Here is a 15,013-nt window from a genome sequence, read left to right as displayed (position 1 = left end):
TCATGGTGTCCTTACTGTACTAAGTAAAATCTGTGACTCACTGAATTTTCCATGTTCCGCTTTTCCCAGTAGGCTTCTGGTTTGTGGTGCCTAGTGTCGACTGTTTTCTCCTTTCTCTTTGGCCTGGGTGTCACCATTGACAAAATTGTCACCACACAAAATTCAACAGCGGTTTGTGTGGATGTGAGTAAGCTTGGTTTCAGGCATATGTTCAAACTGTCAGGGAATGTTAATATCTTGTCCTCAGCAGCCCCTGTAGTTTCATTTTAGGAGGACCAAGTTGATTTTGAACACATTTTTTTTTAAATGGGTGAGGCATTTAAAATTAGAATTTCGAGTTTCTCTGTCATATATTGGGATCAGCCCAATGCTGTTAATAAACTTAGTGTTTATATATTATTAGATTGAAAGAATATAAGAAAAGAAAGAAATTGTATGGCTTACAACAGGTATGATTTATTGTAGAAATCTTTCTAATCAGATAGTCATTTTTTGGTAGTATTTAGTTCAGAATGAACTGATTTACCATGAAGACCAGAACTCAGTCACTGTATAAGTGCTTTTGGAGGTATACTTCTTTTCAGTAATTTTATTTTTGAGCAATAAATGTGTTGGTTTGGGATATTTCAGAGTTATCTTTTCAGTTAGGACCTTTGAAAGTTTGAGTTCTAGAAGGAACACCTTTAATCTTAACTTGAATAATAGAATGTGTTATAGAGGTACTGTGCATGGTGACTGAATAGTTCCTACTTAAGTTTGCAATTTGATAAACATAAAACTAAACTTGTTGTTAAAGGCCTACAGGATTATTTTAATGGAAGAGTCTTCAGAGTATTTTGCTGGAGAAAATGAGAACCATACAGTTTCAGTTAAAATACAAACTAATTTTACTTTCAATTTTAAAATTACGAAACAAGTTAGAAAGAAGTGTGTTCCATATGAGAAGTTTGCTCATGTGTTTTCCAGTGATAGTAGTAATAGGTACAATTCATTATGCATTTATCATTTGTTGGACACTGTCTCAACAGATGGAATTTCATTTAATTCATACAATTCTGTGAAGTGTAGATGTTTTCACCACTTTATAAATGCTGAAACTGAGGCTTAGAGAGTTTAGTTTACCCCACATAGCTTGGTTTAATCACATAGCTAGTATGTGGTTGAGTCATATTTTGAATCCAGACCTTTTTTATTCCATTATTTCAGTATCTCTTCAAGTAAGCTAAAAATTTAAGAATAACACATCCTAAGACTTTAAATTCTGACACCTACACCTAAGTGTGAATACCAGTTAGTAGAAGACATTAAAATAATGTGACAAGCTTTATTATTTGTTGAAAAACACATTAGATGCACCCAGTTCTTAAGGTCATGTCAGGTCCCATTTTGATATCAGAGTGGAGAGACTCTTTGTGTATGGAGTCTCTTGGAGCAGGCCACTTGAGATTGAACCATCTGTCCACTCAAGGGCAAGCAAATTGATTTATGCTTCAGAAAGAAATGCTAGTTATTTTATTCCCGTGTATTTTCTATGTGTTGAAAGGAAGCAGAGATGGGCTAGAAAATGGCAACAACCACAGCAGTAAAAACAGTTTATATTGAGAAATTAGCATGTGTCAGGCACTGTTGTAAATACTTTAGAATGCATTATGTCATTTAAGTTTTTCAACATTTAAGAGGGTTCTTAACTATCACTCTTCTGCAGATGAAGATAATGAGTAACTGAGAGGTGAAGTAACTGACTTGCCCAAGGTTTCATAGTAATGGGCTACAGGAATTGGAGTTAAGATGTTTGGGTGTCAAAGCGGGAAAAGGTGTTTGAAAATAGAAGAGGTATGAAATAAAAGCTATAGAGAAATAGTTGATTTACTTAATTTTGTTATGCTTTTGTATCTGTTGGTAAGTACTACCTTTACATGTGCATTTTGGTAAATCAAGCTTCTTTAACAAATAAGTTAGGAAAATTGATGGAACAATGAGGATTGATTGGCTCTTTGATTATGAACCTGAAAGGATGAATATGGCATTTAATGACTATTACCATAATGTTGTTTTAGAGAACAAATTTAGAAGCACAATCCTCTGCTTCAGGGATCTTAAAGAGTAAAATATGGTTTGTTTCATTAACACCAAAACAATTCTCCAAGCAAATAATTGATGTGAAAGTTGGCATTAATTGCAATATTATGCATACATTTCATAATTGCACTTATTTTAAAAGTGGCTTGTAGTAAACAAGTAAAGGCAGTGGTAACAGACTTCTAGTACCAGTTCTGCCCCTCGCTGGAGCTACATGGTTTTGGCACATCATTTTGCTGCTTTTCCATGCAGATTTAAGCATTCAGATTTAATCAAATGAAGGAATTGGGCTGCATGATACACTGTACTAACCCTGTCTCTTGTGTTTGTAACTCACTTCCCACTTTAGTAGCTCTGTTTTCCAGCTATTTTATAATGTCCAAGGTGCTTTCATGTATTTTATATATAAATATTCCAATCTAATCTATAGAAGTAGATTTTATTTCTGATTTTGAGCTTTTTTTTTTTCCTCTTTAAATCGAGCCATAGTTGATTTACAGTATGTAAATTTCAGGTATACAGTGTAGTGATTCACAATTTTTAAAGATTATACTCCATTGATAGTTATAAAATATTGGCTATATTCCCTGTGCTATTTGATATATCCTTGTAACTTATCTGTTTTATACATTGTAGTTTGTACATCTTAATCCCCTACTCCTAACTTGTTGCTTTTTTAGAAAGTCAAAACTTAAATACTATGTCTGTCTCTACTACTTAACATCTTTGGGAACTTAGCAAATATCTTCACTTCCATAGCCTCAGTCTCCTCATTTGTAAAATGGAGTGATAGTAGTATCTAAATGATAAAATTCATGTAAAGCATTTGTTTTAGGGCCTGCTAGAAGATTAAGTGCTTACGAAGTATTTAAATGATATTATCATTGTCATTGCTTTCAAATATTAAAAATTCTAATTTGTGATGTCTACAGATTTATCTTGAAGGCATATTACTGTTTGAAACAAAAATGTGTAGGTCAGTTGTGTACAGAAACACTGTGCTAGACACCATACGTACATGGGATACATACTTTGAAAATTCAGAAATTAAATGGTTCATCTGAATCTCCCCTCCCCAGTCACCTTTCTTGGTGATTTTTAGCATCTTAAGGTTTCAAGATCTATTTAATGTCTTGACTCAGCGATTTATACTTTTATTCATTAAAGTTCTTGGATTTCCAATAACCACATTTTAGACATTTGAATACTCAGTTACTATTGAACGATTAATAATACTTAGATTGCAACTTAAATGTACCTGATAACATTTATATTTATAAACTTCAAAAATTTCAGGACAGATAATAGGTATTTCTGTTCCTAAAAGCCACTGTGTAAATATTTCATAATTAGGCTTTTTGTTACTTCTCTAACCAAGAAAGCCCAAGATAGGCAGGCCTTATGTTAATTCCAACCTATAAATAGTATTGCAGAGTACTTACTTGGTACTGGCATTATTTTTGTCATTACATTTATGGGCTTAAAAGATGTAAGAATTATGGCCTAACTTTTTTGGGGTGGAAACGAAGCAGTTTTATACACTGGTAGTATATAACTGTAACCTGGTAAAAATATGTAAGTTTGAAAATATACTTCCACTGTTTCAATTAAAAAAAATAAAATATAATTATTGACTGGTGAATTGACTTAGGATATAATATTGCTGATACACTTATATGTACTGTAAGATTTAATACATTTGAGAGCCATAGAAAAACAGCTAAAGAAGGGGATATGATATATAGCTAGCTGACATAGTCAACTAACTTGAGGGACTTAGATACAGTTTCAGGGAGAAATGTTTATTTGGGTGTTGAATGGTAGTGAACAGAAGTCTGAAGATAAGAGTGGCTTTGGATAATGTTTCTTCTGAGCTATTGTTCAAATCACTAAACCTCTTCCCACTTAATTTTCTTATCTGTAAAATGGTAATAATGACGGCTATCCTGTGAAAAGTGGTAGTTTTATTAACTGTAATTTATAGAAAAGATAATTATGGCTCAGAAACATTAAATGATATGCTTAATGTCCCAGGTAGTCTTATTACCCTTGTTTTCTTACTCAAAATCCAGTTCACTTTTTTATTATCATTTGTAAGATGACGTTATTCTAAACATTTTAGAACACCCCTAATTTGAGATAACTCGAATTAGGAGACAGCGGAATGATAGAAATGACTGTATTTAACAATGAAGAATGAAAGTAGTATAGTAGAACTTTTCTTACAAGAACAACATAGGGGACCTACTTTAGGAAAAAGAAAACTGCAAAGTGGTATGAATATACACTTTTAAAATGCCTTGCCACTTAAAAAAGCCTTTCCAGCTTTATTTTCACTTTTAAATATGTCCTGGCTTAGAAGAAGGATTTTTTTTAAAAGGTGGAATGTATCCTACGACTGTCTGAATTAAAATTCTATATAAATGGTGTCCAAAGAAATGAATATTTTATGGTATTTTTGGACAATATTGCAGCATCTTAATTTTATAGTGGGTATGCTGTATGTTTAACTTAAATTTTAAAAATACTTGCTTTATTTCTAGCTGTGAATTCCTTTGGACAGTTGATGGTATTTATCGTTGTGCCCAGTTTCTACAAATAAAAAATGGGTGGATTATTTTCTCGATGGAGGGTAAGTTACTTTTCTTTACAGCCAGTTCGTAGTCTAATATAAAAGTGTCACATAAAGCTATTTGTAAAGGTCTCCTTTGTGGAGTAGATTGGAGTAGCAGTTTGATATTATCCCTAACTCTGTTTAAGTTTTTTACTCCTCTTATGAATTAGTTTTTTATTTGGACTTTAATGGTTCTACTTACTATATAGTTGTCTGATGTCACTGTTTGACAGAATTACTTCACTTTGACTTAGGAATTTTTATTTCTCTATGCATTTGTGTACAAGTGATTATCTTGTTTTCTCTTCATACTGCCTAAATTTCAATCTTATTTGAAAGATACTTGTAATTAAGTATTCCATACAATACTTACATTTTTATGGGCTATATCTTTTTGCTTAAAGTTTGTCACAGATATTTACTGAAGTCACACTGGATATACTTTTAGGAATTAATAGGTTAAATGAAATTAAAAATACAGTTTGATTTTACTGGCTAAGTCTTTAGAGGAGATATCTCAAATTTAGAGCAATAATATATAAAATATATTGATAAATTCTCTTTTCTAATATAAAAGGAGATAATGTAGTCTAGGACAAACTATGCTTATTTTTTGACTCATTTTTACTGTAATAATAGATTCTAGCAATACTTGGTACACAATTTAGTTTTTGGATTATTGCTGGAACTGCTTTGTTTTGGACTGGTTTTATATTGACACTCGCCCCCTTACTTCCCTCTAAAACCTTATTACAATTCTGCCGGAGAATCAGATATATCTGTTCTTCCTTTGTCTTTCTTTTTAGGTTGAACCCTGTGAAATTGCCAGTCTTCAACAGTTTTGACTATGTAAACAGCAATCTCATATGGTTCAACCTAATAGTAACAATACCTGTGGGAGCTACAATGATTTAATAATCATTACTCTCTTAGATTGTTGAGTATATATAATTGGTAATTATTTTTTTAAGCTTTGTGTGAGCCATTTTGGCCGGTTTTTATTCTAGGTGATATAAAAAATACCTCTGACAAACAAACTCTGCTATAATGAAGTATTCTTTGATACCCTTTAAAAATCTGGTCTTCAGAAAAGTACATTAGGAATTCAGAATGAAGGCAGCCTATTGATTTTTGACCTCCAGAGTCCTAAGTGAACTTTTATGAATACTGAATCAGACCATCTTTAGTCTTGGATTTTTAAATATGTGAATTCTTTTGAATAATCATATCTGAGAAAATTTTTCTTGGAGAAAAAATTGTTTCTCTCAATAAAAGTATATTATGTTGGGGTTAAGGATGGTAAATATAGAGCTATCAGAGTTGAAGTACTTCTAGGACTAAAAATAAGTAAAGTAGGAACATCTTATTTCTTTAATCTCATGTGATTCTGTTTATAATTATAATTTTTAATTAAATCTAAATCTCATTTGTAAATAAACAGGAATACATATTGCTTGACAACACTGAAAAACTTAATTTTGGGTTAAAATGTTCTTTTATGATTTCATAAGTCAGAGTGTTCCCAAATTTGCAATAGCAAGTGTTAATATTGTCTCTTATTTATGTTTCTATAACAGACAAAACCTTCGACTGTAGAAGTTCTGGAAAATATAGATAAGGTATGTTCTTTGGCTCTACGGTGTATTAATTGATTTTAGGTGTTATATAAATATTGTTTTAGTGTATATTATTTTGTAGACCAGATCTGTATGGGAATTTAGAGGTGATATAGAGTAAGTCTGAGAACTTTAATGTTACATGATTTCAAAAAAGATCCAAAGTCTGTCAGTGACTTAAGAACTCTGTGTCAAGTAATAGTTACTGTTAGAATGAAATTAGATCTACAGCATGGTATAAATCAATGTTACAGATAGGATAAGGTAGATTATAGAATAGTCTGCAACTATTTGTATCAGTTTGCAAATGTCACAGCTTTTTATAGTTTCTATCATTATACAAAATGTATACTTGGGAGAGGGTATTGCTCAGTGGTAGAGTGCATGCTTAGCATGCACAAGGTTCTGAGTTTGATCCCCAGTAATTCTGTTAAATGAAAAAATAATAGGCAAACAAACAAACAAACAAACATCATTACCCCCCCAAAAAAAAAGAAAGAAAAGAACTAAACCTAATTTAACAGTGAGACCCTCTTCCTATTTAATGTCAAAAATAAAAAAAAATGATATGCTCATTGAGAGTGATGAATAGATTGAAAGAATCTAGTAGGGGGTCACTGTTTCAATTTTTATTAATTCCTTTTTTGATAGCCAGATATTTTTTAGACCTTAGACAGGGAGAACTATTACTTGTTTGAATTAACAAATACTATTTATTGATACCAATTTCATACCTCTGTTCTTTGCTAATTTGATAGCTTAAAAATATCTTAATTTTGCATTAAAATTTTGTCAAATCATAATAGGCATTTTTCATATTTTTTAACTTCATTTTTAATTTTCTTTTTCACATTATGTTCTGTTTTAAAATATTAAGGTATTACATTTGATTGATATTTAAGAGTTCTTTCTCTGTAACCTATCATGTTAAAATTTTTTTAACATTTTAATTTATTTATGAATTTGAGATTTAATAATATAGAATAACTTTCTCTTAACAGGAAATTCAAGCATTGGAAGAATTTAGGGAAAAAAATCAGAGATTACAAAAATTATGGGTCGGAAGATTAATTCTCTATTCTTCAATTCTCTATCTGTTTACATGTTTAATTGTATACTTATGGTATCTTCCCGATGAATTTACAGCAAGACTTGCCATGACACTCCCATTTTTTGCTTTCCCATTGATGTAAGTAAAATATTTTTTATTGACTTTTCCTTTGTCTGACCAGATAGTTTTAATATAGTCAGTTTCTTTTTTTATTATGAAATAGTAATATAGATTGAATAAACTTGCTTTTTTTTTTGTAGTTTGAAAACTGTGTCTTTTAAAAAGTAGAATAATTGTTTTAAATCTTTATGTACAGTCCAACAAACTTGAAGAATATGATGCAGTGACATTAGTAATAATGGCTCTATATGGTAATCTTTTGTGATTCTCTGATAGATGGTTGTGCTTCCCTGGGGGTATTGGGCTTGGAATGGGCATTTCAAATGTGGGTAGTGGCAAGTGAGGGAGGACTTGTAAAACAAAAGGAACAACTGCCCCAATGATTCTGAATGTATTCCATGCATCCTACCTCACTTCTCTTTTTAGTAACTACTATAAAGCAATTCACCTTTATTATAGAAATATTTTATAGTATAGCACTTTACAGAAGGTTATGATTGAGAGTTTTGGGAGGCAGTTGAATAAAAAAATCTTCATTCAATCAACAAACATTTATAGGTACCAATTGTGTAGATGTTGGATTATAATGGTGTATGGTACACAAAAATACAAAACCTTTGACTATAGATCTTAGACTGTATACATTAAATTAGGTAATATGTATGATGAATATTATGGGAGAGAAATGCCAAATGCTCTGGGAGCATTTTACAGGGTCCCTAACACAGTCTGGAGTGGAGGGTGAGGGTCAGGGAAGGGCCTTTGTATTCTTTACTATTCCTGCCACAGAATTAGTGACTTAAAGCAACACCCATTTATTATATCACAGTTGCATAGGTCAGAAGTCCAGGTGGTTTGACTGACTTCTCTGCTTAGGGTCTTGCAGGCTTAAATCAAAGTTATCAGCTGGCCTGGAGTCTTGGGGGGAGTATGCTTCCAAGCTCAAACAGGGTGTTGGCTGATTTCTGCTGCACCTCTCTGAATTCCTATTCTGCCTTTGGCTGGAAGAAACCTCTGCTTTTAAGGCCTCAACTGATAGTCCAGGTTAATCTCCCTATCTTAAAATCAACTGAGTCATACTTTATTATATCTGCAGAGTCCCATCACAGCAGTACCTAGATTACTGTTTGATTGTACAAGTAGAGAGTGAAAATCTTGCCTCCCTGAGGAAGTGATGTTTGAGTTTGAGACCTGAAGGATAAGTATTTGTAGCAAGGGTAGTGTGACAGGGTAGGTAGTGGTTTAGGCAGAAGGAACAGCATATTTGCAGGCCCTGAGGGAGTACAGAGCATGATGGGTTTAAAGAATTGAAAGTAGGCCTAAGACTGGATAATAGAGAAAAGTCTGGATAGTTAGAAGGACATTTCTTGTGGGCCTTATAGTCCATGATAAAGATTTTAGGTCTTAATCTAACAGTAGTGGGAAGCCATTGAAGATTTTTAAAAAGGAGTATGACATTATCATATTGTTATGTTGAAAAAACCACTGAGGCTATAGCATGGAGAATAAATTAAAAGAGAGTAAGAATGAATCCAGAGCAGCAAGGCAGAAGGTTACCGTATTTGTCTAGGGGTGATTTGCACTTGAGTGTTGGTAGCAGCGTTGAAGAGAAGCAGATGGGCTGTGTGAAGTGACTGGGTTGAAGAGATTTAGGAGGTAGAACTGAAGTAATACAGAGAGGCTCTTAATGATTGGTTGGATGCGGGGTGAGGGGAAGAATTTTAAATTTCAGGGTCAGGGGAGGGGAAGCAGTCTGAATCTCATTTTGGGTGAAATGGGAGGCTTGTAAAGGTTTTAGAAGACTGGCATGATGAAATCTAAATTAAGAAGATCATGTGTGCTGCCTTATGGAGATGGAGTAAGGAGGACAAGGGTAGAAACAGATCATCTAGGAGGCTGTTATAGAAGTTGAACAATGAAAATAGACTGGATTGCCCAGTGGGCAGTGGAGATGAACAGATGATTTGGAAATATTTTGGAAGTAAAACTGAGACAACTTGATAGGAGGAAATGAAAGGTAAGAGAAAAGGAAGGGAGGAATCAGGGTGATACTTAAGTTTTTTGGTTTGACTTTGGTAGGGTAGAATCTTTTTCTTTGGGACTTCTATAGTAAACATCTTTTGTTTAGTCTTTAATGCAGGGCATATTTTTCAAATGGAAAATCCTGGAGCTGATAACAATTTTAACTTTGTATGTAGATAAAAGAGTCAAAAGTTGAGTGCATGCATATTACAAAATAATTGTCTCTGCCATTTAAACAATTTTCCTTCTCTTTTGAAGTCTTTTGGAATGCTTTTTATCCCAGGTGTAATCATGGATTTCATAATGCTGAGCCCCTTTCCCTTGCTTCCCTTCTATTTTTTTTTTTTAATGAAGAGAGAGAAAAAAGATTTAGAAAGGGAATAAGTATGAGGTTATTGAGTCTAGTTAATTTAAGTGTCTTTAAAAACTTAAAACAACTCAATTTGACATCCATTTCCATATAAAAATTGATTTTCTGATTATAGAAATATTGTATCTAGTTGCAAAAGAATGTTTGATAAGGGACTCTATTACACTAATTCTAATTTCTGTCCACAAATTGTGATCAGCTATTGTGACTTTTTTTTTTTGTAAATAAGTCATATACTTGTTGTTTTTAAAAGTAGAAAAACTTCATTTCTTTAAAAATGTTTGTTATTTCTTCAGTTTGATTTTTTCACTGTTTTAAGTATGAAGCTTTGTTATCCTTACTGTGTCCTTTTACCTGTTCTGCATCACCTACGTCTAGTATTTCTTGGCTTATTAAACTTCAGAGCCATTTCTCACTTTGCCTCATTCACATCTGTGACCTGGTTCTCAACTGCTACAGTTTCTGTTTCAGTGAGCTCTTCACTTTTGGAAGCATAGACCAGTTACCCAACAAAGAATAGAATTGTCCTTCTGATTGATGACAATCAAAAAAGCATGAAATAAAATACAACAACGTGAGAGTAGATGTTGTGGTAAATAGAAAGAAGGTTTATCACAGGACATTTTCTTTTGTGTGTAATGTGAGCTGTTGCCCAAGCTTATCCCTGGACCTTTTTCTTTGAAAACCAAAGTTTTGAGGTCTGCACCAGGGTTTGCTTAAGAAAATGGAGGCAGAAGGAGCAATAAAATATATTGCTTTATCATCACTGTCTACATTGATTATAAAGTTTAGAAATCTACCTGATAACTGCAAAAAGTGACTACTCTCTCTGTATTCCAAGTTTATGAAATGCTTTTACTGGCAGAGAGGTCATGGATTCAGAACTGAGCATATATTGCCTAATCATGACTATTTCAAAATCATCTTTTATAGTAGAATATCAATACTCTATATAAGATACTTTTAGATTTTATTATGTTGTCTTTTTAGGATGTAATATGGAGGAACTTGGTGAAATTCCAACCTATTTTTCTTTCTGTCAGATTCAATAACATTTCTCTGATCTTTTTAACTGTTACTGAAACAAATTATAGTGAACTGATTTCATAGGAATTACTAAGACTATGCTCCATAGTGAGGGAAGGTTTGGGTTACAGTTAAATTTTTTTATTTCTACATTATGCTGGCAGATATGCATTACCTTGGAAGTTAGTTGATTTTTTAAGAGTGAACAACCATAAACTGTCTCTACACTTAACTATCTCTACAAGGAATCTTACCAGCTTTTATTCCTGGATACCTTATTCTTAAAAATTATAACTTTGTAGAAATTCCATTCTCTAAAATATCATTTCAGCTAGCCTAAAATGTTGACCTTTGCAGAGGATTAAGCCATATTTTCTTTCCGCATGTGTTGTGTGTGTGTGTGTGTGTGTGTGTGCGTTCGTGTGTTTCTTTTAAAATGAAATTATGGAGGTAAAATTCAAGGAACCGAGGAAGGTAGTCTTGTCCCCTGTTCCTTATGTTTTCTTATTTTTCTACTTAAATTGAAAGCCATTTGAGGATAGAACTTTGATCTTATACAATTTTTATGCCTCCTTCCCAGTTCTCCTCCTCCCAACCATTTTGTAAGAGATATTTCCTCAATCTAGCTAGACAACTAATAAAAGTAATTTGTAGCCTTTTGAGGAAAGTTAAATATTTGTTTCATGGTACTCTAATAATAATACAAAGTGTTTCTTATCAACTATAGTTGGCTCTTACAGGAGAAGGTATCCAGACATCTCTTGATATTTACTCAAGAAGAATATTTACTCTTAGTTTTTATAGGTATGAAAATAATTTGCAAGCATCTCTTTTACAATATTGATATTCACTTGATATAATTTTATACTTAAAGAATTACGTACTGAGACATATAAGAGACAAATCCTATTCTTGGATAGGAAGACTCAGTATTGTAATGTGATTGGTTTTCCCTAAATTAATCTAAAAGTTTGTGATCACAATACAGATAACCAGCAGTGCTTTAAAAATCTTGACACATTTGTTCCATAATTTTTAACAGAAAAATAAGCTCATAATAATAGTCTTGAAAATTCTAAAAAAGGAGCAGTATGAGAATCAGAGGTCTACCAGATACCAAATGCATTATAAAACTTCATTAATTAAAGGTTTGGTACAGTGTCTAAATAGAGACACAGACCAAAGAAAGAGACGTGAGAATTCATAAATCCCCATAGGATTTAAAAAATTATATATGGTTTTTATATATGATAAAGATAGCATTTCAAATCATTGGGTTTGAAAATGGTGTTAAGTCATATCTCTTCCCCAACCCCCCAATAATAAGATAATTTTTAAAAGGCTTTATCCTTATGCCAAAATAAATCATTGTCTGAATGTGAAAGTAATTCTCGCTAAAGCCTTTGATGGTTAAATAAACTGACAAAATAGTCAACATAGTTATAAATATTGAGACCTGTACTTTTTCATTTTTAGCTTTCTATATTGTTAAATCTCATCTTAAAAACATCTCAATAAATTGTATAGGGCTTGTGTGATTGTTGGGAAGAAAGCACTTAAATTTGGCAGGAAGGATAAGATAGGTAAAAACTCCTTTGTATATGAAGATTGGTGAGAAGTAATCAGGTTTATGGACTGTTAATCCTTTAGTAAAAGTGAGAAAGGTTTGATTATATTAATAGAGTTTTAACTATTTTCTGCTATATTTTAACTTTTAGCAATTTTAATTTTAGTACAATAAAATACTGAATATTAAGGATTTAAAATGTTTACTGAATATAAAGAGTGATTCTGTTATATTGAAGTTCCAAGTATTCCTTTTAGAACACCTTTATAATTTTATAGTATTTAACAAAAATTCATGCTGTATTTATGTTCAGTTTCATTCAGAAAAGAACAACTGGAATGATTTCATGAATGTGAGTTAAGAAAGGGTTTAGTATATCTTAGAATTGATTATATCTATGAACTTACTGACTTTCTATACTAATTTTGTATCCAAGTATAGTTGTCTTGTTGTTTCTAGCAAGTTGTTTAGTTGAGTCTTTGAGAGTTTCACTTCAAGTATACAGTCATATTATTTGTAAATAGCAAAAAATTTCACCTCCTTTCAGATTTTTTTTTTTCATCTGGGCTAATTGTATTGGCTAATACTTTCAAGACATTGTTAAGTTGCAGAGAAAATAGCGGACATCCTTGACTTGCTCCTTGAGAATGATTCTGACGTTTCGCCATTGGGCATTATCCTGACTTTTGAATTGAGAAGATATATTTTATGTTAAGAATTTTTCTAGCTACTTGTATTTTATTTAGTTTTCTTTTAAATCAAGAAAGATTGTTGAATTTTGTTAAATGCTGTTTCATCTTACATTTCTTGATATGATAGATTATGTTAAATATTGAAATCAAATACTGAAATCTTGAATTCTAGGAATATTTCCTTTCATAGTTGTATTCATTTTATAGAAATATCAGAAAGCTTTTCTTTCCTTTTTAATGCTCTATAACAGTTTAAATAGTACTGGCATTATCTGTCCTTTACAGGTTTAGTAGTATTCCATTTAAAATTTTTTTGGCTTCGTGTTTTTTTTAATAAAGGGTAGCTCTTAACAACTTTTAAAATTTAATAGTAGTTAATTTTTTAGGCTTTTTTATCTCTTCCAAGGTTAGTTTTGTTAAAAATTTGAGATATATGTATATCTCCATTCTACAGTTTTAAAATGTGTTTGCTTAGTGTTGTAATAGTAGTAGTCATCATTGTCTCTTACTGATTTTTAAAGTTTTCTTTGTAACTATGGTATTGCTTCCTTATTTCTTATTTTGTATATTTGTACATATTCTCTTTTTTGGTTATTTTTATTAGCTGTTTCTCCCAAAAAATCCAGCTTAAAAATTACTTCTTTTTTATTAATTCTTTTTCTTTTCCTTAGGCTTATTTTATTCTTATAACTCAAAATGGATGCTTTAACATATTTATTTTCATTCTTATTTCTTGACACAATACACTGCACATGTATTTGAGGCCATGGTATTTTCTGACCACTTTAGTTTCTTCCCACAGGTCTTGATATGTAGTTGATTTACTTTGGTTGTATCATTCAATGTTTTTTTCTTTTTTTAGTTTTTGTAATTTCAGAGTTATTTCCAGGTGGCAAATGTGTATTTGTTATATTTGGTTTTTTGGCTTAATTACTATTTCTACTTTCATTGTATTGCTTTCAGAAAATATTGTTTAATAATATATCCACTTTGAATTTATTGAGACTTTTTTTGGGGGTGACATACTATTTGGTCAATTGCAGCATTTCATGAACACTTGAAGATTCCCCCCCTCCCCGGTCCACAGAGTTTAATATGAAAACTACCTTACTATGCTATATAGATCTTCTGTATCCTAATGACAATGTATTTATATTTCTCCTTGTATTTCATTTAGTTTTGCTTTATGAGTGTTGATACTTTTCTATTTGATGAATAGATATTCCTAGCTGTTATATCCTCATTGTAAGCACATCCTTTAAAAAATACTTTTTATTTTGAAAAAATTATAGATTCACAAGAAATTGGAAAAAACAAATGTGTACAGGCAGGTCCTGTGTACCCTTCACCTAGCCTTCCCCAGTGGTAACATCTTACATGACTGTAGTTAAATATCACAGCAGGAAATTGACATTGGTTTAATTCACAGAGCCTATTCAGATTTTCCTAGTTTAACATACACTCATTTGTGTGTATGTATTTTGTATTTCTATGCATTTTTATCATATGTATAGCTTCATGTAACTTCCCCGCAATTCAGATCCAGAACTGTTCACAGAGTTCCTTTTTGCCACCCCTTTGTAATCATACCAGCTGTCTTCTGCCTGCCTCATTCCTAACTCCTACCACCCACTAATCTATTTTCCATCTCTATAATTTTATTTCAAAAATGTTGTAAAATGGGATCACATAGTATGCAGTCTTTTGAAATTGGCTTTTTTAACTGAGCATATTCTTGAGATCCATCTAAGTTCTTAAGTGTATCGGTAGTTCCTTTTTATTGCTGGGTAGTATTGCATGGCATTAATGTAGCACAGTTTGCTTAGCAATACCCCTGTTGAAGGTCATTTGGATGA

General features: G+C 31.9%; 1 protein-coding gene across 6 annotated transcripts in view; it reads left to right on the top strand.

Moving 5' to 3' along the window:
- LNPK (lunapark, ER junction formation factor) overlaps window positions 1-15,013 on the top strand; it is a 78,899-nt gene that overhangs the window by 11,513 nt on the left and 52,373 nt on the right. For all 6 annotated transcript variants that reach the window (XR_004136731.2, XR_004136730.2, XM_064484923.1 and 3 more), the window contains 3 exons: window positions 4,623-4,711; window positions 6,271-6,312; window positions 7,311-7,498. Coding sequence is in view for 4 of the 6 variants with exons in the window: in XM_064484923.1 (XP_064340993.1) it covers window positions 4,685-4,711; window positions 6,271-6,312; window positions 7,311-7,498 (257 nt within the window). In the remaining 2 variants the exon portion in view is untranslated. The remainder of the gene's footprint in view (window positions 1-4,622; window positions 4,712-6,270; window positions 6,313-7,310; window positions 7,499-15,013) is intronic.

Source organism: Camelus dromedarius, chromosome 4 (assembly GCF_036321535.1).
Source record: "Camelus dromedarius isolate mCamDro1 chromosome 4, mCamDro1.pat, whole genome shotgun sequence".
Lineage (NCBI taxonomy): Eukaryota > Metazoa > Chordata > Mammalia > Artiodactyla > Camelidae > Camelus > Camelus dromedarius.
This window is presented reverse-complemented; position numbering and strand designations above follow the sequence as displayed.